At 44.0% G+C, this 22266-nt stretch overlaps 1 protein-coding gene across 1 annotated transcript; it reads left to right on the top strand.

The window, feature by feature from the left end:
* Positions 1-7947: 7947 nt before the first annotated feature.
* LOC132388384 (probable G-protein coupled receptor 139) lies at positions 7948-8886 on the top strand. Its single transcript, XM_059960728.1, has one exon. It carries the CDS (start codon positions 7948-7950, stop codon positions 8884-8886), a length of 939 nt encoding a protein of 312 aa, XP_059816711.1.
* The last annotated feature ends 13380 nt before the right edge of the window (positions 8887-22266 follow it).

Here is a 22266-nt window from a genome sequence, read left to right as displayed (position 1 = left end):
TTCACCAGAATCAGTGGGACTAGGTGAGGGTAAGTGTTCGGCACGGACCAGAAGGGCTGAGATGGCCTGTTTCCTTGCTGTAATTGTTATATGGCTACATGCATATAATATTATACATTTGCCAGTGATATTAATCCTGATACAAAACAGAAAAATGAATTATGTTTTCGAAGATCTTTGAGATGACATAGAATCCAATTTTTAAATAATCGGTTAAGAATCTTTTCTTTGATCTGCATTTAGCACGCATGTACCACAGTGAATGTTTACTGATGCTTCGAATTCGACGAGCAGCTTTTGCCCATTATCTACCAAAGGATGCACTGGCATTGGAGTCTGTTGGTGTGACGTTAAATGCCAAGGAGGTTATGGGGCGGTGATGGCCTCGTTACACCCTGCCCAATGATAGGAGTCTCAGAATCCGGGGTCGTGTAGAACACATTTACAGAATTGTGTGATTCAACGTCTAAAGACATAGACTCTGAAAAGAAGTGCCTTCCTTCAGAACAAAGAGGAAGTGAAATTAAGTTTGTCTCTGAGAGCATATTGCATCATGAAATAACTTACCCAATCAATATACGTTAGACTGGAGAGTCATTATTTTGCTCCAGGAATGAAGGTCAGGAAGTACAGATTGTGTACCGAGAACAACAGACATATTAAGGAATGCCAATTATAAACATGCTTCCACGACTGCTGACGAGTCATTTTGGAAACATCATTTTATTCAACACAATTATCTGTGCACTAAGCACTGCTTCGCCATCTTAACAAGCAAATTAATAGGGCTGAGCGCGGCAATCTTTAGCTGCTCCCTGAATTTGGTCTGGGTCACACTGTATATGAAGGCGTTTGTGCAGCAGCTGAAAAGCTGAATCATTGTCCCCGCTAGCTGCGTGATTCAAAGTCGGACAGACGTTTCCAGGTCCGTGTAGAGGCACCGCATGAAAATGAAGACCAGGGTGATTGTCGCCCAGCACAGGAGGAAACTCGCCGACAAGGTAAAGAGCAGAACGATGGACTGTCTCCGGCTCTTCATTTCCTGGTCCTGGTCCTTCTCGCTTTTTCTCTCTCCCCTGAGCCCCCTACGGACTCGGCTGGACGCCAGGATCTGTCTGACTGTCAGAATGTTGAGGGACAAAATAAGGAAGAACGGGAGCAGCGGATTCAACAGACGGTCTAACCAGTAAAACCACTCAAACTCGGGATTTGTGTGAATAGCCGATTTCTGATCTCATTGATTCCAATACAGACTTGCGTGTTCCTTGTGCAGGAAGTAATAAGGGATGTTATTTAAACAGAACGCAACGCATATTGTGCCAATAACCCGTCCCGCAATTCCTGGCGTACAGTAATTGGTCTGAATCTTCGACCAGCAAATGGCCACAAAACGATCGAAAGTGAACGGTACAGTCAGCCACACGGAACAATCTAAAGACACGTAACACAAGACGTAGTGGACTAAACAGAACAGAAGTGATGGATGAAACCAGTAAGCTTGATAAGTTTCAACAATCTGGCAGAACGCGACCTCGATGATAACCACCATTAGATCGGCCACAGCCATCGCCGCCAGATACCGAGTGATCCCTCTGGAGAGACCACACTTTCCTCGGCTGAGTATTCCGATCGCCAGCAGGTTAACTGTCGAAAACAAAAGTAGAATAACGACAACGGCAACATCCGATCAAACTGCGTTTCTAAATGTAATTCCTGCACTAAAGTACTCCTTGATTAACGCGTGTCTAGGTAAGGAAATGCACATCGGTTGTCCTCGTACCAGTTAGCAAGATATCATGGAAGTGTGGGTGAAGAAAAAGATATTTGTCGCTTATTTAAAACCGAAAGGAATTCCAGACCAGGCGATACTGTAGGTGCTAGAAATCCGCCATAGGAAGCATCCTCTCCACATCCACCCTAACCAGTCCTACAGCAATCTATAGGTTTCATTAAGATTCCCCCGCAATTAGCACAGGCCCAAAGCTGCCAAACGCTGCTCATATGTTAACCAGTCATTCCAAAGATCATCCTCGATAACCCCCCTGGAGTCTCACCAATGCCGATACAACTCTTCTAAGACAGCGTGGCCCAAATCTGTTGAGAATACTCTGGCTGCTATGAACTGGTTATTGTCAAGGAAACGCACAACAGTACCTTCTACCATTTTAATATTCTATTTCCGTTGAAATAAATGCCAACCTTGTATTTGCATTCTTTACCACAGACTCGACCTGTAAATTAAGCTTCTTGGAGTCCTGCCCGAGGACCTCTATCGACCACTACAGCTCGTTTAGATAATTGTCTGAATTACAGTTTCGATGACCAAAACTCATTACGATAGGTTTCGCAAAGCTGCATTCCATCGGTCACTGTTGTTGCTATTCCAGTTTGCCTTAACCTATGTTTTGTTATTCGTCTCTCCGAACCTCAGTAAAGCCTGTCGATACATCCCTTGATTGTGTAAACCTCTATCAAATATTACCTTATTCCCCGATGCCCTAGGAAGTAAGGTCGCAACCTACTCCCGCCTTCCCTTTAACTCTGGTGTTCAAGTCCTAAAGATTAGGTTTTACTTTCTAATCAAATTTATATTGACCGCCATGTTAGGATGTGACAAATTTTTAATGGATCCACGACGTTTTTCGCTCGGTGTGATTTTTGCAGGACCCTCACTCCTGTGGAGACTAGGAACAGTACTGAATTTCCTCCATTTGTAGACAATTTTTCTTACTCTGGACTGATCAACACTCAGGCCTTTAGAAATTCCACTTCCTTTTCTAACGTCACATGGTCGTTGATTTGTTACAAGTATGTTGTACATATACGGCTCTTCTGGGGGATTTAAAATTCAGCGCCGCTGTGAGAATTCCCCAAACCAGCAGCAGGAATGCTCTCATTACGCATCTGGAACATGTTCAGCTGGAGAAGTCGCATCCTTTACGTCACACTGAACGAGGAAAAGTCCTATAAAGATTCTCAGCTTAAACTCTACCACACGACGAAAGTGAAGCACCGCGGACTGAGGAAATATGCGGCCGCATAGCACGTGACAGGAGATTTGGTCCCGCAATAGGACACAAAGTAGGATTTCACTCTGTCCTCCATACTCACCATCTCCACACCCGAAAGAAAAATACAAGGCTAATAGTTAAAAGTGAATTTATTATCAAAGTACGCGCTATGCATATGTCACCAAATACTATCCAATATCCTCCTCCTTGTGGTTGTTGACAGTGGAAGAAAAACAACTGAATAAATAAAAAAACTGTAGACATATTCCAACTGACAACCAATACCGATGTTAAAAAGTAGACAAAATGTGCAAATTAATAAAGAATCAATAATAATGAATACAGATTTCTTGCTCTTTCACCCTCGCTTCTTTCTCTCCCCTCCTATTCTGGCGCTCTTCGTTGTCCGTCTCTATCACGAGCACTTGCCCCGCTCTTTACCCCAATTAACCGGCATTCTTCTACCCTCTCCCTGACTTTCTCCTACCGTTGCCGGTTCCCTTTGGTCTTCGCTCACTGCAGCCTCTCGTCCAACCTCTCGCCCCTGCTGTCTGTATGTTCATGTCTCGCTCCCGCTTCTCTCCAGCACCACGAATTATTTCCTTCTGCACTCCTGTCTCCGGAGAGGAGTCAAGTCAGATTATATGCACATCCGATGCACATTGCTCTCTTTCTACTTCACTTCGAAATCAGTGCATCACAGCAACAGGCACTTCGTTTTGTGGCCATTTGCTGGTCAAACATTCAGACAAAGTATTGTAATCCAAGAATTGCCGGATGGGTTTTTGGCACAATATGCGTCGTGTTCTGTTTAGTGAACGTCCCTTATTATTCCAGCATCGAGAGGCTGGAATTAGGATTTGGGAAGGGAAATGGAGGACGTGCAGGTCCAAGAGCTCGCTTCAACAGGATCCACAGTTTCAGTGGTTTTCCTGGGTGGACCGTCCGATATATCCGCTGCGTCCTTTCTTTCTCATTTTGTTACTGAACATCCTGACCGTCAGACGGATCCTGGCTCCAGCCGAGTCCGCAGGCGACTCCGGGGACAGAGAACTGGCGAGAAGCAGCAGGATCCGGAGAAGAAGAGCCGGAGACAGTCCATCGTTCTGCTCTTCACCCTGTCGGCGAGATTCCTCCTGTGCTGGGGGACAACCACGCTTGTCTTCATTTTGCTGCGGTGCCTCTACTCTGACCTGGAAACGTCCATTCGGCTTTTCATGGCGCAACGGGCGGGAGCTGTGATTCAGCTTTTCAGCTGCTGCATAAACACCTTCATTTCCGGCGTGACCCAAACCAAGTTCAGAGAGCAGCTGAAGATGACGGCTCTCTCTCCCGTTCATATCCTTGTTAGCTTGGGAAGACAGCGTTTAACGCGGACTTACCCGTGATGAAGTGCAATTGCTCCAGAAAGGATGCGCCCGCATGTTTCAGCATGTTTTTTAATTATCATTTATGATTTTTTTTGTGCTGCCTGTTTGTGCTGAACTGATCTGCCGTTCCTTCCGGGATAAATCACAATACAAAGAAACATGGAAAACCTATAGGACAATAGAGGCCCTCCGAAACACAAATTTATGCCGAACATGTTTTTACCTTAGAAATATAGCCTTACCTATAGACCTCTATTATACTAAGCTCCTTGTACCTATCCAAAGGCCACTTATCGTATCGGCCTCCACCACCGTTGCCGGCAGCCCATTCCACGCACTCACCACTCTGAGTAAATACGTACCCCTGACACGTCCTCTGTACCTATTCCCCAGCAACTAAAACGCGTGTCCTTCTGTGTGTCACCATCTTAGCACTGGAAGAAGCTTTCTACTATCCACAAGATGCATGCCTCCCATCATCTTGTACATCTCTATCAGGACAACTCTCATTTTGCGTCGCTCCAAGAGATAAGGCCGAGCTTACTCAACCTATTCTCATAGCGCATGGTCCCCACTCCAGGCAACATCATTGTAAATATCATCCACACCCTTTCTATGGCTTCCACATCCTTTCTGTTGTGAGGCGAACAGAACTGAGCACAGTACTCCAACTGGGATCTGACCATGGTCCTATATAGCTGCAACATGACCTCACGGCTCCCAAATTCAATTCAACGATTGATGAAGGCCAATACACTGTACGCCTTCTTAACCACAGAGTCAAGCTGCGCAGCTGCTTTGAGCGTCCTCTGTACCCAGACCCCAAGATCCAGCTGATCCTCCACACCGTCAAGAGTCTTACTATTAATACTATATTATGCAATCATATTTGACCTAACAGAATGAACCACTTTACACTTATCTGGGTTGAAATCCATCTGCCACTTCTCAGCCCAGTTTTGCATACTATCGATGTCCCGTTGTAACCTCTGAGAGCCGTTCACACTATCCACAGCACCTCCACGCTTTGTGTCATCTGCATACTTACTAAACAAGATACGAACCCATGGAATTACGGGAGGGTTACATACGTGAATAGAACGTTGGCTGATTGACAGCATACAGAGTGTGGGAATAAAGGGATCCCATTCTGTTTGGCTGTCGGTTACCAATGGTGTTCCACAGGGGTCCGCGTTGGGTCCGCTTCTTTTTATGTTGTATATCAACGATTTGGATAATGGAATAGCTGGCTTTGTGGCTAAGTTTGTTTATGATACAAAGATAGGTGGAGGGCCCGGTAGTGCAGAGGAAACACTGAGTCTGCAGAGAGATTTGGACAGAATGGGGGAATGGGCAAAGAAGTGGCAAATGAAATAGAATGTCGGAACGTGTACGGTCGTGCACTTTGGTAGAAGAGATAAACGGGCAGACTATTATTTAAATGGGGAGAGAATTCAATGTTCTGAGATGCAACGGGACTCGGGAGTCCCCGTGCAGTAAACACTTAAGTTTAACTCCAGGTTGAGTCGGTGGTGAAGAAAGCGAATGCAATGATGTCAATCATTTCTAGAGGAATGGCGGAGCAGACTCGATGAGAGTAATTGCCTAAGTCTGCTCCTATGCTTTATGGCCTGATGGGCAATTCGATAGCTCGAAAGCTCGGGTTACAGTGTGAGAAGCTGGTATGATATTTCTTTTGTATTCGTATTGAGATCAGACTTGTTGAATGAAATTATCCATGCTTCTGCAGCTATCGGATGTTGGACTGTGGTGCTATGTGAGCTGAGTTTGCTTTGTTACCTTCGTGGTGCCAGCAGCGGGAAGGGGAAGTGGTCTCGACGGTGCAGGTTTTTGATAATGGATGATGCTGTTGCTTAAAACCCTCGACATTGGGACAGTTCCGACAGCCCTTTTCCTACAGATTGCTGAGGAAGTGCAGAAGCATTCAAATACGGTCCAAGGAGGATTGGACTGACAGTTCTCATGCCTGCCTTAAGCTCCCGATGATTATTGGAGAGTAACACAATTCTACAGGTTTCACAAATCAATAACCCAATGTTTCGCACATGGTACCTGAGGATCGCTTCTCATTGTTGACCGTTGGTGAAAACTGATACCCGCCCATGGAAGTTGCAGCTGACGCAAGCAATACATTTCTCAACAGTGTACTCCACCTGACACATTTTGACCCATCCTTCCAAGTTTTTTAGACGTATTTCAATCCGACTGCTTTCTCAGCACTATCTACCTGTCCAGTTCACTTCCAATGTCCTGAATAAATTCCAGAATGCCATCAATTCCACTATCTAAATCATTCAGAAACAATACGAAAATAAATAGTCCTAATACTGACCCCTGAGGAACGCCTCTGGTTATATTGTCATGATGAGAGAATTGACTTGTGGCTTGCTCTACTTCAATGTAACCTTAACATCTGCAGCGTTGGGAGGGGGGGGGGGGTGTAGACGCCATGATTAGTATAACGGCTTTCTTTCTGCACAAAATAAATCGTGGTTTTTGCACTGGGGATCCAGGTCCCATAAGACAGACAAAGCTGAATTATTTGTGAGGTTATGATAATTAACACCATATGGAACGCAGCTCGTTTCATCATCGGCAAACCGAATCTGCTATATAAGATCCAACATGCAGTCTCTTTGCTTGACTTGTGAATGCACCATTAAGTCGCTCAGAAACCGTAGAAGCGTTGCGACTGAAGGACGCACTTTTTATTTCTGTGCTAATTCGACAGTCAAGTTTCATTGTGAAACTTACTGCTTCATTCCTCGTGACCTTACTCTTATGGATTAAATATTTTGTGAATACTTTACAGAGTTATTAGCCGGATATTTCTTGTATCTCTGGATAAATATTATTCCAAGCGGAGAACACAAATACTGCATGGATACAACAAGGAGAATATGCTACCCGGTTATTGCAGCCATCGGCGTCCCTGGTAAGGCTTCCCAGTTCTAACTGGTGATCGAATCGTGGTATTTTACTTCAACATCTCGCTCGTGATTTGTCCTTCCATGATCACAGGGTGGGAGAAGAGAAACAATTATGAAGGATCTGACCGGGCACTTCAACACTTTACCATTTTTCACAAATGCTAGCCGAACGAGTACTTTTTTTTGCATGTTTCTTTGTTTTCCAATATTATGTGAGTGTAGTGGCGGCAGCTTATGCTAATCATTATAAGTCGTTCCACGATGTTCATAATACACAATTAGGTGTCTTTAAGGCTACACCAGAGGATCTCCTCTCATTTGTACGCCGTGGGCCCCTTCTATTAACCGTGGGCTCAGTGGATTGCAGTTCAGGGTTTCCACACTCGGTTCCAATCCACTACCTAACAGAATGTTCACAGCTGTCATAGATCTCCACATACTCACACATTATACACTGACAATTTTATTCAAATCCTGATCTGTACTGAAATTTCAAACGGCGTCATTTTCCCTATATGTGTCCGTATAGCTGCTGCGATTAAGATTATACGTATTATGCCAAGATGTATTGTGTTACGATTATCTTTTAAAATGCAGCTTGAGTTTAAGTTATGGATGTCAGAACACTTCTATTTCTTTTCGACAGTTAACATAGTGGCGAACGCGATACTCAGCCGAGGAAAGTGCGGCCTCTCCAGAGGGATCACTCGGTATCTGGTGGCGATGGCCGTGGCCGATCTTGCGGTGGTGATCATCGAAGTCGGGTACTTCCAGATCGTTGATGCGTACCGAGCGTACTGGCTGTTGCTTCCCCCTCCGTTCTGTTTAGTCCACTACGTCTTCTTTTACGTGTCTTTAGATTGTTCCGTGTGGCTTACCGTGGCGTTCACTTTCGATCGTTTTGTGGCCATTTGCTGGTCTACGATACAGACAAAATACTGCACTCCAAAAATTGCAGGCTTGGTTATTAGCACCATTTGCGTAACATTCTGTTTAAAGAACGTCCCTTATTACTTCCTGCATCGAGAGATTGGAATTGGTGTTTGGGGAGGGAAATGGTTGACGTGCACGTCCAAGGGCTCGCTTCACCTGGATCCAAAGTTTGAGTGGTTTTCCTGGGTGGACCGTCTGTTAAATCCGCTGCTTCCTTTCTTCCTCATTTTATTCCTCAACATTCTGACCGTCAGACAGATCCTGGCCTCCAGCCGAGTTCGCGGGGGCCTCCGGGGACAGAGAACTGGCAAGAACGAGCAGGATCCGGAGATGAAGAGCCGGAGACAGTCCATTGTTCTGCTCTTCACCCTGTCGGCGAGCTTCCTCATCTGCTGGGCGACAACCACCCTGGTCTTCATTTTGCTGCGGTGCCTCTACACGGACCTGGAAACGTACATTCGACTTTTCATGGCGCAACGGGCGGGAGCTGTGATTCAGCTTTTCAGCTGCTGCACAAACACCTTCATTTACGGCGTGACACAGACCAAATTCAGGGAGCAGCTGAAGATTGCGGCGCTCTCTGCCGTTCATATCCTTGTTAGCATTGGAAGGCAGCGTTGAACGCGCAGGTAACCGTGAAGAATGTCGGATGGTTCCGGAAACGATGCGAGCAGATGCCTGCACGTTTTTAATTGTCCTTCGTTAAAATGTTTATTGTGCTGCCTGTTTGTCCAAAACTACTCTGCAGTTCCTTCCTGAAATATCTCTTTCCGCAATCAATGAAATTATTTGGCAATGTTGTTCACGGTACAATACGCACTCAACGGCCGCTTATTACACTCACTTGTGCACCTGTCCTTTTCCGTAAGCATCTATGTAGTCATCACTTGCCTGCGCCTGAGTATATGAAAACATGTAGATCTGGTCAAGGTGAACAGTCCCTGGTCAGATCAGATCAAACGTCAAAATGGGGGAGAAAAGAGATCTTTAGGACATTCAACACGTACAAACAAGCTGGATGAACTCTGCAGGTCGGCCAAAATCTGTTTAAAGGAGCCGTCAACGTTCCGGGACGAGACCGTTCGTCATATATAGGGCCCCTGCCCCCTCCTTCTTCAGTCCTGACGAAGGGTCTCGGCCCGAAATGTTGACTGCTCATTTCAACGGATGCTGTCCGTCCCGCTGAGCTCGTCCAGCTTGTCTGTACGTGATGATTTGATCACAGCATCTGCAGTGTACTTTGTGTTTACTATCTTTAGGATCTTCACCGCTGAAAGTCTAATGGAATGATAGTTGGTGCCAGAGTTTGTGGTTTGAGGCTCTCTGCTGCGCCTGACGTCCGGGGATTTTCACACACAGTAATCTAACTTAAAGATTACAGAAAATCGCGAGAGAAACACAAATGGATCATCCGGTCTCTGGCAGTGCTGAATGCGTAAATGACTCTTTAGTGGGGTTAGTCAGAGAAGAATGGTCAGAATGGTTTAAAGTGACAGGACGGCGATAGTAACTCAGATACCCATTTGTCAGAACAACCGCGCACAGAATCGTATCTCTGCTCGCAGAATACACCGGGCATTGACGTGGTTGTGTTACGGCAGCAGAGGACTGCACTGGATTCCCCTGTTTAACCAAATATGTGGTCACCGAGTGCAATTACTTGCTAGTAGGTCATATCATTCAGTACTCAATCTGTAAATACACTCAGAGTTTTAATAATAACAATAAAAATAATAATAAATGAGCGCCATGGGGCGAAAGTGAAAGTCAACATTCATTTTTCACATCTGAAGTAACATACCCAGAATTCTGGGTGAGCACAGCAGGTCAGGTATATACGTCGTGGGCGATAAAAAAAAAGCGACCGATTCGAGCTAAGGCACTCACTTCTTACTACCTTAATTCAGGAGCTTAGCTGCACCACATTCTCCCGTTAAAATGCTTTCACAATATGTGGAAAACAAGACTAATTTAAATCCTATACTACTTCACTCAAGGAGTGTGTGGAGTACAATTCATAAAGCTTGCAGAATATCACATTTAAATCAGTTATACTCGCGCTGGAATAACCCTGCGATATGGATTGGAAAGAATGATGCACTCGAAAGAATGGGAAATTAAATGTGTGAATACAGTAGGTGATCTCTATGAGAATGGGATTCTTGTGTCGTATGGGGATTTGCAGAGGAAATAAATCTGTAGATAAAGGGAATTTCTGTAAATATTTATAAATAAGACATTCCGTTAATCTCATATTCAAGTATGGTGGCCCACAAAGTAACCCTTTAACTGAATATTTTGCATTTTGACAGGAAGTTCATAAAGCAACAGTGTTTTATAAAATGTTCAAGCACTCTGTGGGTGAAACGTGTAACGATCTCAAAGCAGAATGACAGAAGGATTTCGGAAGCGATATTGGAGATAATGAGTGGTCAAGTGTTTTATCAAATGTGGGTAGACATATTAGGGAAGCGTGTGGGAAATTTATTCAGTATAAGAGAATACACATATATTATTGGACACCAACTAGACTCTACGAAATGGGGATTGTTGAAAATAATTTATGCTGGAAATGTAAAATGGTGATGCACATATTTACACATGATTTGTGAGTGTTCCATGGTTCGTCCATTTTGGTGTAAAGGGCTTGATTTGTTGCGGAATTGGTCTGCTTGTGCTCATGACTTTGTCTCCAGGGTGAGAGGACAATGATACCTAATGCAAACAAAGACAAATTTACTATTTTAAAGGTGAGTCTCATCACAGCTGCAAGAATTATTTTGCAAAACTGGAAAAAGACAGATGTCCCACTGTAATGAAATGGACTGCGGAAATGGTTAAGATTTCATCATATGAACACATGTGTAACCCCCTGGGTCGCCTCAGGCTCGCTCAGCTCGTTCTCGTCCAGGGGCAGCAGCCTTCGGCCCCGCCAAACTGGGTAATCAGCTGGTGTGGATGCTGTGTGATGTCCCCGCCTCGCCGAAGAACAAACAAGACAACATATGCGATTAAATGATTACAATTTATAAAGATTCCTACAACTGATTAATATCCATACAGTATATACGAAGGAAAAGAAAATATAGAAAAGGCGCCAAACTTATCAAAGTCCAAACCTCTTCGTGCTCAACAGTTGGAGCTCAATTACTGAAGTCTTCTGGCCACCATTCGATCCTCTCCGAACTCCTCGACTCGCAGCTCAGGACCCTCCGAACTCCTCGACTCGCAGATCAGGACCATCCGAAGTGGTCAACCAGGCACATCAGCTTCATCTCCTCTCCTCGGGGTACCTCCTGGCCTTGGACCTCCAGTAGGGGTCCGTTTCTCGCCCAGCTTACAGCATCGCGTCCTCTCTCTCTCACCCCCTCACGCCGACTCCCCAAAAGCCCGCCGACAATAGCTTACAGACTCAGAAGAAAGAACAGCATCAAGCCCAGTTGGTTCAAAATGGAATACAGTTCTCGTTGTCAGCAGATTTTAACACAAACAATCTCACAGCACTCTCTCGCAACAAAGAAGCAGTCCTACTTTTAACAAAACAAAGAAGCCATTTTGATTAACATACGCAGTAAAAAAGAAAAAGCAGAAAACCCGCTTTACACATGCTTGGAAGAATTAACATTGAGGGGAAAATGCAAGACGCGTTGGATAAATTTTGGTTGTATGCTAATTTAAACTTAAATTAGAAGGTTTTTTTTGCTGTTTCTTAGTTTTATATGTTTTCCTGTAATGGTATGGTTGTGTAAGTATGCTATACCCAATCTGCTCTATGATATGCTGTGCTGCTTTGTAAAATAAGAAAAGAATAATTTAAAATAATGAAGTACGGAAAAAAGGGTGGAAACGATTTTTATACACATTGCAAAGGCGTGACGTTGCAGAGATTTGCTGAGGAGCCGGTCGAAGCTAACCCAGAGGAGAGCGGCTCTGGTACTGGCGTGTTTCTGTTTTCACGGGAATAAACAGACCAGTTTACACGAACAAGTCCCAAGTGGAGATACTGTATTATTGGACGTCGTAAAGAGGAGGCATCCAACGATGGCGCCATCTCTAGGAATGAAAGTGAAATAGCTGATCTTGTGATGCTTTGATCTGTCACAAGGCATTATTACCGGTGTGCGTTAATTAATAAGTAGCGACTGAGGTAGTTCAGCTGAAGATCTACCGATCTGAAACGTCTTTCCAGTTGAAAAAGAAATGGAAATTAAATATTGAAATTTTTTCATTCATTCTTGTGACTCCTTGGTTAAGAGGGGAAATGGTCACTTTGACAAAATTGGCTACGTGTGCTCCTTAGGTGAGAAGGGGCTGTTACTCTGTTATATTTAAAAATCAAGCTAAAATAAAATACTTTGATCCCTTCCTTAATATTCAATTGTTTCTTAGTTGTGATACTGTTTCTTGTTATACACTTCTTTTTTTGGGCAGCTAGCTCCTCATTAGATTTTCAGAATACCCTCATGCCCTCAATGGGGAACAATTAAACCCGCCAACGCTCCCTCTGTTGTAGAACTAGCAATTTCTCCGCATACATCGCACCTTGATCTGTTCTCCAAGCAGTTGCAAATAAAACCTTCCAGGGAATTGTTCCAACAATCAAAAAGTCGTCAATGTACATCTTATTCCATGTTATTTCCACCCCCACAACAAACACACGGCACAGCCCCACAACACGCGCTCGCTGTGCTGCAGCAATCAAAATAGACCTATTTTCAACCCAATGCGCCATTAGCGATGGGATTATTGAGCTTCATTATAAATCGAGCAAAGAGTTAGCGTAAATAGAATAGCGAATAAGTTGTGCATTATCACTGATCAATGTTGCTCTCACTAAGTGCTGGGGTTCTTACCGTTTTCGACACCCAGATAGCCTCACCAAAGGCGGAAGGAGTTTATTAACTACTTCATATTTAGTGCTCGGCAGGTAGATTAAAGTGACATCAATACAAAATCTTTCAAGGGATTGCGTTTGTTGTGTCTTATCCAAAGTGAGACCATATGGAACTGTGATGAGGAGCTCCCATGTTTTACACAGATAATTAACATACATTAAATTGTGTGTTTCTGATACGTTTCGTGATGAGAGTGAAATTTGAATATTCTCCGTTATTTACTGCAAGGAAAACGATGAGCCAGAGGGGAAAGGCAATATACACTTTGGCCTTTAGATGAAGGTTTTCGTATTTTATTGTCATAAGGCTTGGCGGAGAGGCACCGCATGAGAATTCTACAAACCAACAACAGTAATGCATTCATCCGTATCGGCAACACGATCGCCTGTAGGAATAGCAGTCTTTGCGTCATACTGTCCGCGGAAATTTCCTTTATGGGTATTCAGCATAAACTCTACCACGTTACGAAACTGAAACACCGCAGACTGAGGCCGCATACCACGTGACTGGAGATTTTGTACCGTCACAGGACACAAAGTATAATTTCACTCTTTCCTCCATACTCTCAATCTCCCCACCCGAAAGGAAAGTGCAAGGCTCACAGTTAAAAGTTAACTTAATATCAAAGTGCGTGTTATGCATATGTCACCAAATACTCACCTCGATTCATTTTCATGTGGGTATTCACAGTGGAATAAATAACAACAGAGTAAATTAAAAAAAAAATAACTGTATACACATTACGACTGACAACCAACGCATTTGTTCAAAAGTAGACAAAATGTGGAAATGTGTAAGTCATCAACAATAATGAATACATAAGCAATAATAAGAGCGTGAAGATGATTCCATTGGTTCTGTTCAGCGATCAGTTCAGAGTGGTATTGAGTGATGTTATCCAGGCTGATTGGGGAACCTGATGTCTGAAGGCCAATACCTGCTTCTGATCCTGTTGGTAAGGGATCTGTACCTCCATGCCGATGGTAGCAGTGCGCAGAATGCATGGCCTTGTTGGTTGAAAAACGGTGAAGTTACATCCTGCTCTGTTGTAGCAGAACACTTTGTAGATGTGCTGAATGTTTGGGAGGGCTTATTCTGTGGTGACCGGGACACATTCGTTATATTTTCCGTTTGTACCTGTACACGCATTGGAGTTTCCCTGCCTGGCCGTGATGCAAATACCATCACCGACTAGTGCAGTCAATAATTCCCGTCTCTGGTACAGGTTTCCTTTCCTGAAGTTACTCTCTCACTCCTATTCCAATTTTCCATTCTGCAGAGATGTCTCTTTCTTGATATCCACCTCCCTCCAAAAACTCTATCTTTACCCGTCCCTCTATCACCCACCGTGTTTGTACTCTCACCAGCATACCGCCTTTGTTAAGCCTTCGCTCACTCCTTTCGTTCCCGCCGTTATTGTCACTGTCCTGCATGTCTTGTTTTCACACGTATCCTCTCCTCAATAACCTTACGTCTCCAATTACTAGCTCTTTCACTCTCTCTTCTTTCTCTCTCCACCTGTTCTCGCGCTCTCCGCTGTCGGTCTCGATCACGAGCACTTTCCACGCTCTTTCCGTCAGTTCACCGGCATTGGACAACTCCGCCTACCTTCCCTGACCTTCTCGTTCACTTTCAACTAGCATTGCCGTCTCCCTTTGGTCTTCCGCCACTGCCGCCTCGCTTCCCGTCTCTCGCCTCTTGTGTCTGTCTGTTCACGTCTTGCTCGCTCTTCTATCCAGCACCACAAGTATCTCGTTCTGCACTCTGACCTGCTGAGACTCGTCATGTCCGATTATATCCACAACCTGTTTACATTGCGCTCTTTCTGCTTCACTTCGAGAACAGAACAGAGAACAGTGCATCACAGGAACTGGCATTTCGGCTACACAATGTTATACGCACCCATAAGATGGGTAATGAAATGCTCAACTAAACTAGCATTTTCTGCCTCCGAAATATCCCCACCCTTCTAGTAATTTCACATTAATATCCACATGGGAGCCTCTCTCAGAATCACTGATATCTCTGTCTTTACCACCACCACCACAGGAAGCACCTTCCTGGACCGACCTGTGTCAAAAAACCTGCTCCTTATATCCCGTTCGACGTTCTCACCTATCGGCTTTAAAGAAATGCCCTCTGATATTAGAAATGCCTTAGGGAGAAAGATACGGCCTGCCTATTCCAGCAATGAATCTGGCAATCTTATTAATTCTCCAAAACATCCACTTCCAGTCTGCAACGTTCACCATGTGTGGGGAGTAGCAATGCAATAATGTATTCACAATTATGCATTAAACTCTGCCCCGATTTCAAGTTTTAAGGTTAATTACCAGCGAACCGTACATTAATACAATCAAACGAAACATGAGACCTCCCAGGCCACGATGCAAACTTCCTTGTGAAAAGCGCAAAGCACAACGCGCGTGGTACATACAGGAAGGACAGAAATTATTCCAATTTACGGATACGATTCAGAAGTTGCAGGATATAGACATCCCGAGGAGGAAAAAGTATTCTAAAGGCATGATGACCCAACCGTGGCGAACACGATTAATCAACAGCAATATAAAAGGCAATGAGGGCAAAGATTATCGGGAAGTTGGTGAATTGGGATTCTTTTAAATTAGAACGGAGGAAAGGAAAAAAAAACATTGAGAAGGAAAGGTTGAAATACAAAGTAAGTTATGCAAAAGTATTATAAAACCCCAGGATTCAGAAAGAAGGGTCTGAAGAGACTCTGCCACATTCTTAATGATCAATCCTGAATCAATTTATTTTGGCGTATTTACAAGGGAGTAGGAAATCGTAAATGCCACACTGCTCAACAAAAACAACGAGAGGCATAAGAATATGCCAGTTCGTCTGACCTCAGTGGCTTACAATACGTTGCAATCGATTGTCAGCGATGTGGTTTCAGTTTGAAAGGAGACACATGATGCAAGAGGACGTTGTCAGCATGGTTTCCTCAAGGGTAAATCGTTCCAGGCAAATCAGTTTAAATGCACTGAAGAAGGAACGAGCAGTGTAGTCAAACGAGGGTCGGTTGATGTTGTGTGTTTGGATTTTCAAAAAGCCTTGAACAAGCTATGACACACGAGGTTGCTTAATACGTCCACAGTCAAAGTTATCACAGGAAATGTATCAGAATGGATAAAGTACTAGCTGATCGGCAGGAGAGCATTTAATAAACTTTTTTTCTGTTTGGCTGCCGGTGACTTGTGCTGTTTTACAGGGGTATGTGTAGGGAACGCGTTTTTACGTTACATGTCACGTTCTTACATGACGGAATTGAAGGCTCTATGGAAAAATTGCTGACGATACGACGAAACGTGGCCCGGCCTGTAGTTTTGAGAAACTAGAGACTCAATGGAAGGGCGTAGACATATTCTGAGAGACGACAAATAAGTTGGAGATAAAACAGAGTGTCAGTATCGATAGAGCCAAGCATTTCGAAAGGTGAAATAAAAGGGAAGACTATTTTCAAAAAGAAGAAAATATTAAAAAAAAAATCCATGGTAACAAAGGCACTTGTAATTTAATGCAACATTAAAACAGGCCTTCAGGCACTACTTGGCCGTGCCGAACAATTTCTCTGCCTCGTCCCACTGATCTGCACCTGGAACATATCCCTCCATACCCCCTCATCCATGTACCTGTCCAAGTTGTTCTTAAATGTTAAACGTGAGCCCGCATTTAACACTTCAACTGGCAGCTCATTACACGCCCACCACTCTCTGCGTGAAGAAGCCCCCTCCCCCTATTGTTCCCTTTAAACTTTCCCCCCTTCACCCTTAACCATGACTTTGTTTTTTTTTCTCCTCTGGCCTCAGTGGAAAAAGCCTGCTTGCGTTCACTCTATCTATATCCGTTATAATTTTATACACCTCTATCAAGTCTTCGCTCATTCTTCTGCGCTCCAGGGAATAAAGTCCTAACCTATTCAACCTTTCTCGGTAACTGAATTTCTCAAGTCCAGGTAATATCCTTGTAAACATTCTCTGCGCTCTTTCAACCTTATTAATATTCTTCATGTAATTCGGTGACCAAAAGCCACCAAAAGCCACCGATGATCTTTTGCAAATCCGATGCATAAACGCTTGTTTATGTCTCAACGTGGGAGGGTGTTCTTACTCACACGATGACATGAGGTCCTGACGCCATTAACGGAATCAGTGGGCGTTCATCAGCGTTTTGGAACTCAGTCAGCTGGCGCCGAGGGCGACTGTGCTTGTTCAGAAACTCAATTACCTTATCGAATGCATGCTCTGTCGACTACGTTAAAGGGCGTCAAGGTTTCCCGAGTCTCACAAGGTCCTGCTGGCGTCCGCGACTACTCCAGTCTTTTTAAAAAGCAAACACGAGGAAATCTGCCGATGCTTTTAATTCAAGCAACACACACAAAATGCTGGTGGAACGCAGCAGGCCAGGCAGCAGCTATCGGAAGAAGCACAGTCGACGTTTCGGGCCGATACCCTTCGTCAGGATTAACGGAAGGAAACGATAGTAAGAGGTTTGAAAGTAGGAGGGGAGCGGGATATGCGAAATGACAGGAGAAGTCCTGTGTGGGTGGGGTGACGCTAAGAGCTGGAAAGGTGATTGGTAAAAAGATAAAGATTCTCGGAACGTGAGGCCTAGGGAGTAAGAAAGGGGGAGGAGAGCATCAGAAGGAGACAGGAGGACAGGCAGCTTGATGGACAGAGAGAGAGGAAAAAAAGGGGGAAGGAGGGAAAAAATAAATAACTCAGTGATGGGGTAAAACGGGGAGGAGGGAAATGAACGGAAATTAGAGAAGTCAGAGATAATGCCATCAGATTGGAGGCTACGCAGACGGTCTATAATGTATTCTTCCTCCAACCTGAGTGTGGCTTCATCTTGACAGTAGAGCAGGCCATGGGTAGACATGACAGAATGGGAATGGGATGTACAAATGAAAAGTAACAGTAACAGTAAAAGAAACAGTCCCAACAAAAACTGTGGAACTCTACTGGTAACCGGCAGACAGCCCGAATTGGATCCCTTCATTCCTACTACCTGTTTTATGCTGACCAGCCAATAATCCACCCACGCAAGTAAAATCCCTGTAATTCCACGGGCTCTTATCTTGCTAAGCAGCCTAGTGCGCGCGCCTCGTCAAAGGCCTTCTGAAAATCCAAGTACACCACGTCTACTGCATCTTCTTCGTCTACCCTACGTGCAATTTCCTCAGAACATTGCTGTAAGTTTGTTAGGCCAGATTTTCCTCTCAGGGAACCATGCTGGCTTTGCCCTATCTTGTCATCTGTCTCCAGGTACTCCAAAATCTCATGCTTAACAATCGATTTCAACAACTTCCCAACCACTGATACAGGCTAACAGGTCTATAGTTTTCTTTCCGATGACTCCCACCCTTTTGATACTGGAGAGTAACACTTGCAATTTTCCAGTCACCTGACACAATGACAGAATCTATTCATTCTTGAAAGATCATCTTTAATGCACGTAGCAACCTCTGCAGATCCCATCTCTCCCACTTAACTGTTTTTAGATCTAACGAGTACAGGGTCCGAGGTATTCAACGCTTCCCACTCCGCTTCACTGCTTCGGTCATTCACTTGTATCTCCACTGGACGGACTCAGCTGGCGGAACGCCCTTTCTTTGTTAAGGCTCCCCAATTACACAATTTTCACAATGCTGTGTCCACAGTCAAACCTGTCCCTAATAAATCCCTACTGTCACATCCTTGTTTGGAATCTCCAGAACACTCGAAAGGAATAACAACAATCTTCTCTCTGTTACCTCTTCTAATCCATGTTTGGCATATTTTATAGTATGGTCTCCGTGAGTAATGCCGATCATTGGAATGATTGCATACTGAACGAATAGACGAGAGGACCGAACCAGTTATATCCGCTCTGCCGAGATGTTGGACGCTGTTAAGATCTGAAGTTAGGTATTGGTACAATTCTGCTCACATAGCCCAGGAAGGATTTCAATGCAAATGGAAGAGTGCAGAGATAACGTCCCAAGATATTTCAGAGACTTGATGTCTTATTGGCAAGTGTTCAAAAGGTTATGACCTTATTCTCAAAGAGCGGAGATATGATAGTTAACTATGAAAGGCAAAGTTGGGGTAAACGTAAGCAGTCATTTCCGATTGATTTTGGGTGAGACTAGGATCGGTGACAAATTAAGGGTGATTTAAATAAAACACAAGAAAACTATTCACTCAGAGATATGTACATCAGCTGAGAGCACAGCGGCTCGATACTGGTTGGTTTTCAAAAATCAGTGAATCCTCGATTGGGTCATGGAATCATGGGACCTGGCGGCTATTATCTGATTGTGGGTCGAAGGTACTGGGCAACATAATAGCTTGGCATGGGCTTGATGTTCGAAAAGGTCTGTCTCTGAGCTATAGCATTCAATGACCTTATGTTTCTCTGGTCCCGGTGACCATGTGTGGTGCTGACATCTACACCACAGGTATTTCATGAGGAGCAGTGACATCAGAATGACAAAGCGGTGCCTCATATGAATGAGGTATTCCACTGCGAATCACAACAGCTGGAACGTGATTGTCCGATTGAGATATTCGCGCTGTTCAGACAGCTACGTTGACAGGATGGAAGAATAGGCCTGTCAATTCTTCTGCTTGAAAGGAGAACCAAATTCTGAAGCAATGGAATGAAAACGTCATAATTACTGCTAATACTACGTCTCTGGCAGAGAGAATTTTGCTGCTCCACTAGGGATCCAAGTCTCGAAAGGAACCAATGCTGAATTACTAATGATGTAACGATCATTAACACCAGACATTATGCAAGTTGGTTTCAACATCGGCTAACCGAATGTGTTATAAAAGATGGACCTTTCAATCTTTTTATTTTACTTGAACTATCAGGGCATAAAAGTCTTGCAATTGAAGGGAGAACGTTTTATTCCGCTGGTATTCATCACAGACTGTTCATTGTGTTTCGTTGTGCTACATTTCTCCTGTGGGTCTACATTAATCCGTTGGAGCTATTTTGAATAATTAGCGTACAGTCCGAAATCTCCTGCATCTCTAAACAGTAATAAGTACTCCAGCCGCAGAACATAAATATCCGATGGATAGAGCAATGGAAGTATGCTACCCTGTTATTGCAGTCATCGGCGTTCCTGGTAAGTATTTCTTCTGTGTTGATATCAATGCTGGTTTGTCGTAAAATTTCGCCCTACATGTCTCCGTACATATGTAAAGGTTCAGATTAAAAATATTGACAAAAAATGAACTGTAATGTAAGAGCTAACTTGGGAAACTCGGTTTACTTTGAAGTGATTCTGGCCGTCAGATTGTGATATATTATTAATGCATCTCACTTGTTATTTGTACTTCCTTTTTAATCCATTAATAGATATAATTCCTGTTTACAGGTGTGAATTGCGCTGTAGGTTTTGTAGTTATATGACAAATAGAATTAAATAGAATCAAATTCATTGGAACTTGCGCTGAACCAGAATGGATTGGGATATAAGATAAAATAGGAGTGTGTGAGCTGATCACCAAATCATAACTAGTCTGGGCCAGAAACGTAAATCTCTCTCTCTCTGGTTTCAGAAATGTTGCCTCTCCGAGTTCCATCAGTATATTATACGTATCGCTAAACGGAAGAAGCAGTTCAGAGACAACTCTGTTGGTGCTTTGGAGTGGTGCATAAGGCAGAAGGGTAAAGTTGATGGATTTCCTCGTCCAAAACTGTCGACTCCTTATTCCCGTCCGTAGGTACAGCCTGACATGAATTGTATTTGTATTAACATAGATTTCCAGCATCTGCAGTATCGACTGGTTTAGAATTTCTTCCGGTTTTGGGTGTAGGGGAATGGTTGGAATAGCTATATCTTTACCCACATTTCCTTGATGCCTTACTGACTGGTACTGGGACAACCAATGTGCACATTCTTACATCAAGTGGTTCGAGGAACTTAGATGGAGTTCTACCCAAGTACATGGGGGTTGGCTGATCTTAGCAGATCAAATATGATGGCAGAATATGTCATTAATGGTACGGCTCTTGGTAGTGCGGAGGATCAGAGGGATTTTGTGTTCCGCGTCCATAGCACACTCAAAGCTTCTTCAAAGGTTGACTCCCTGGTTAAGAAGGTAACGGTGCATTTGCCGCCATCAACCGTGGGATTGAATTTAGGAGCACAAAGGTAATGGTGCAGCTATACAGGACCCTTGTCATCCCGCGCGTGAAGTACTATGCCTAGTTCTAGTCACCTCACTACAGGAAGGATGAGCGAACTATAGAAAGGGTGCAGAGAAGATTTACAAAGATGTTGCCCCGATTGGGGAACGTGCCTTAGGAGAACAGATTGATAGTGCTCATTGAGTGGTGCATTCCTCCATAGTACGCAGACTTTCTACAGCAAACATTTTAATCCAATGCTGGTTTGTCGTAAAATTTCGCCCTGCATGTCTCCGTACATATGTAAAGGTTCAGATTAAAAATATTGACAAAAAATGAACTGTAATGTAAGAGCTAACTTGGGAAACTCGTTTGACATGTCATAACTCAACTCTTGTTTTCTTTTCCACAGCCAACCTAATAGCGATCGTGATTCTCAGCCGAGGAAAGTGTGTTCTCTCTAAAGGTATCACTCGGTATCTGGTGGCGATGGCCGTGGCCGATCTTGCGGTGGTGATCATCGAAGTCGCGTTCTACCAGATAGCTAAAATATACCAAGTAGACTGGCTTCAGCTGCTAGTTCCATTCTGTTTAGTCCACTACGTCTTGTGTTACGTGTCTTTAGATTGTTCCGTGTGGCTGACTGTAGCGTTCACTTTCGACTGCTTTGTGGCCATTTGCTGGTCGAAGATTCAGAGAAAGTACTGTAATCCAAGACTTGCCGGATGGGTTATTGGGATAATATGCGTCGTGTTCTGTATAAAGAACGTCCCTTACTACTTTCTGCATAGGGACCGTACAGATATTTATTCGAATCAATGCAATGGCAAGTGGGTTCTTCCCATGCAGACTGGGTTTGAATTGTTTTACTGGGTGGACCGTCTGTTGAATCCGCAGCTCCCTTTCTTCCTCATTTTGTTCCTCAACATTCTGAGCGTCAGACGGATCCTGGCGT

The sequence above is a fragment of the Hypanus sabinus genome, unplaced genomic scaffold (assembly GCF_030144855.1).
Source record: "Hypanus sabinus isolate sHypSab1 unplaced genomic scaffold, sHypSab1.hap1 scaffold_312, whole genome shotgun sequence".
In the NCBI taxonomy this organism is placed as follows: Eukaryota; Metazoa; Chordata; class Chondrichthyes; order Myliobatiformes; family Dasyatidae; genus Hypanus; species Hypanus sabinus.
The sequence above is the reverse complement of the archived record's forward strand: the minus strand, read 5'-3'. Positions and strand labels throughout refer to the sequence as shown.

What these genes read in the sequence shown, in the direction of transcription:
- LOC132388384 (XM_059960728.1), top strand. Translation starts at nt 7,948, where the DNA reads ATGTCAGAACACTTCTATTTCTTTTCGACAGTTAACATAGTGGCGAAC.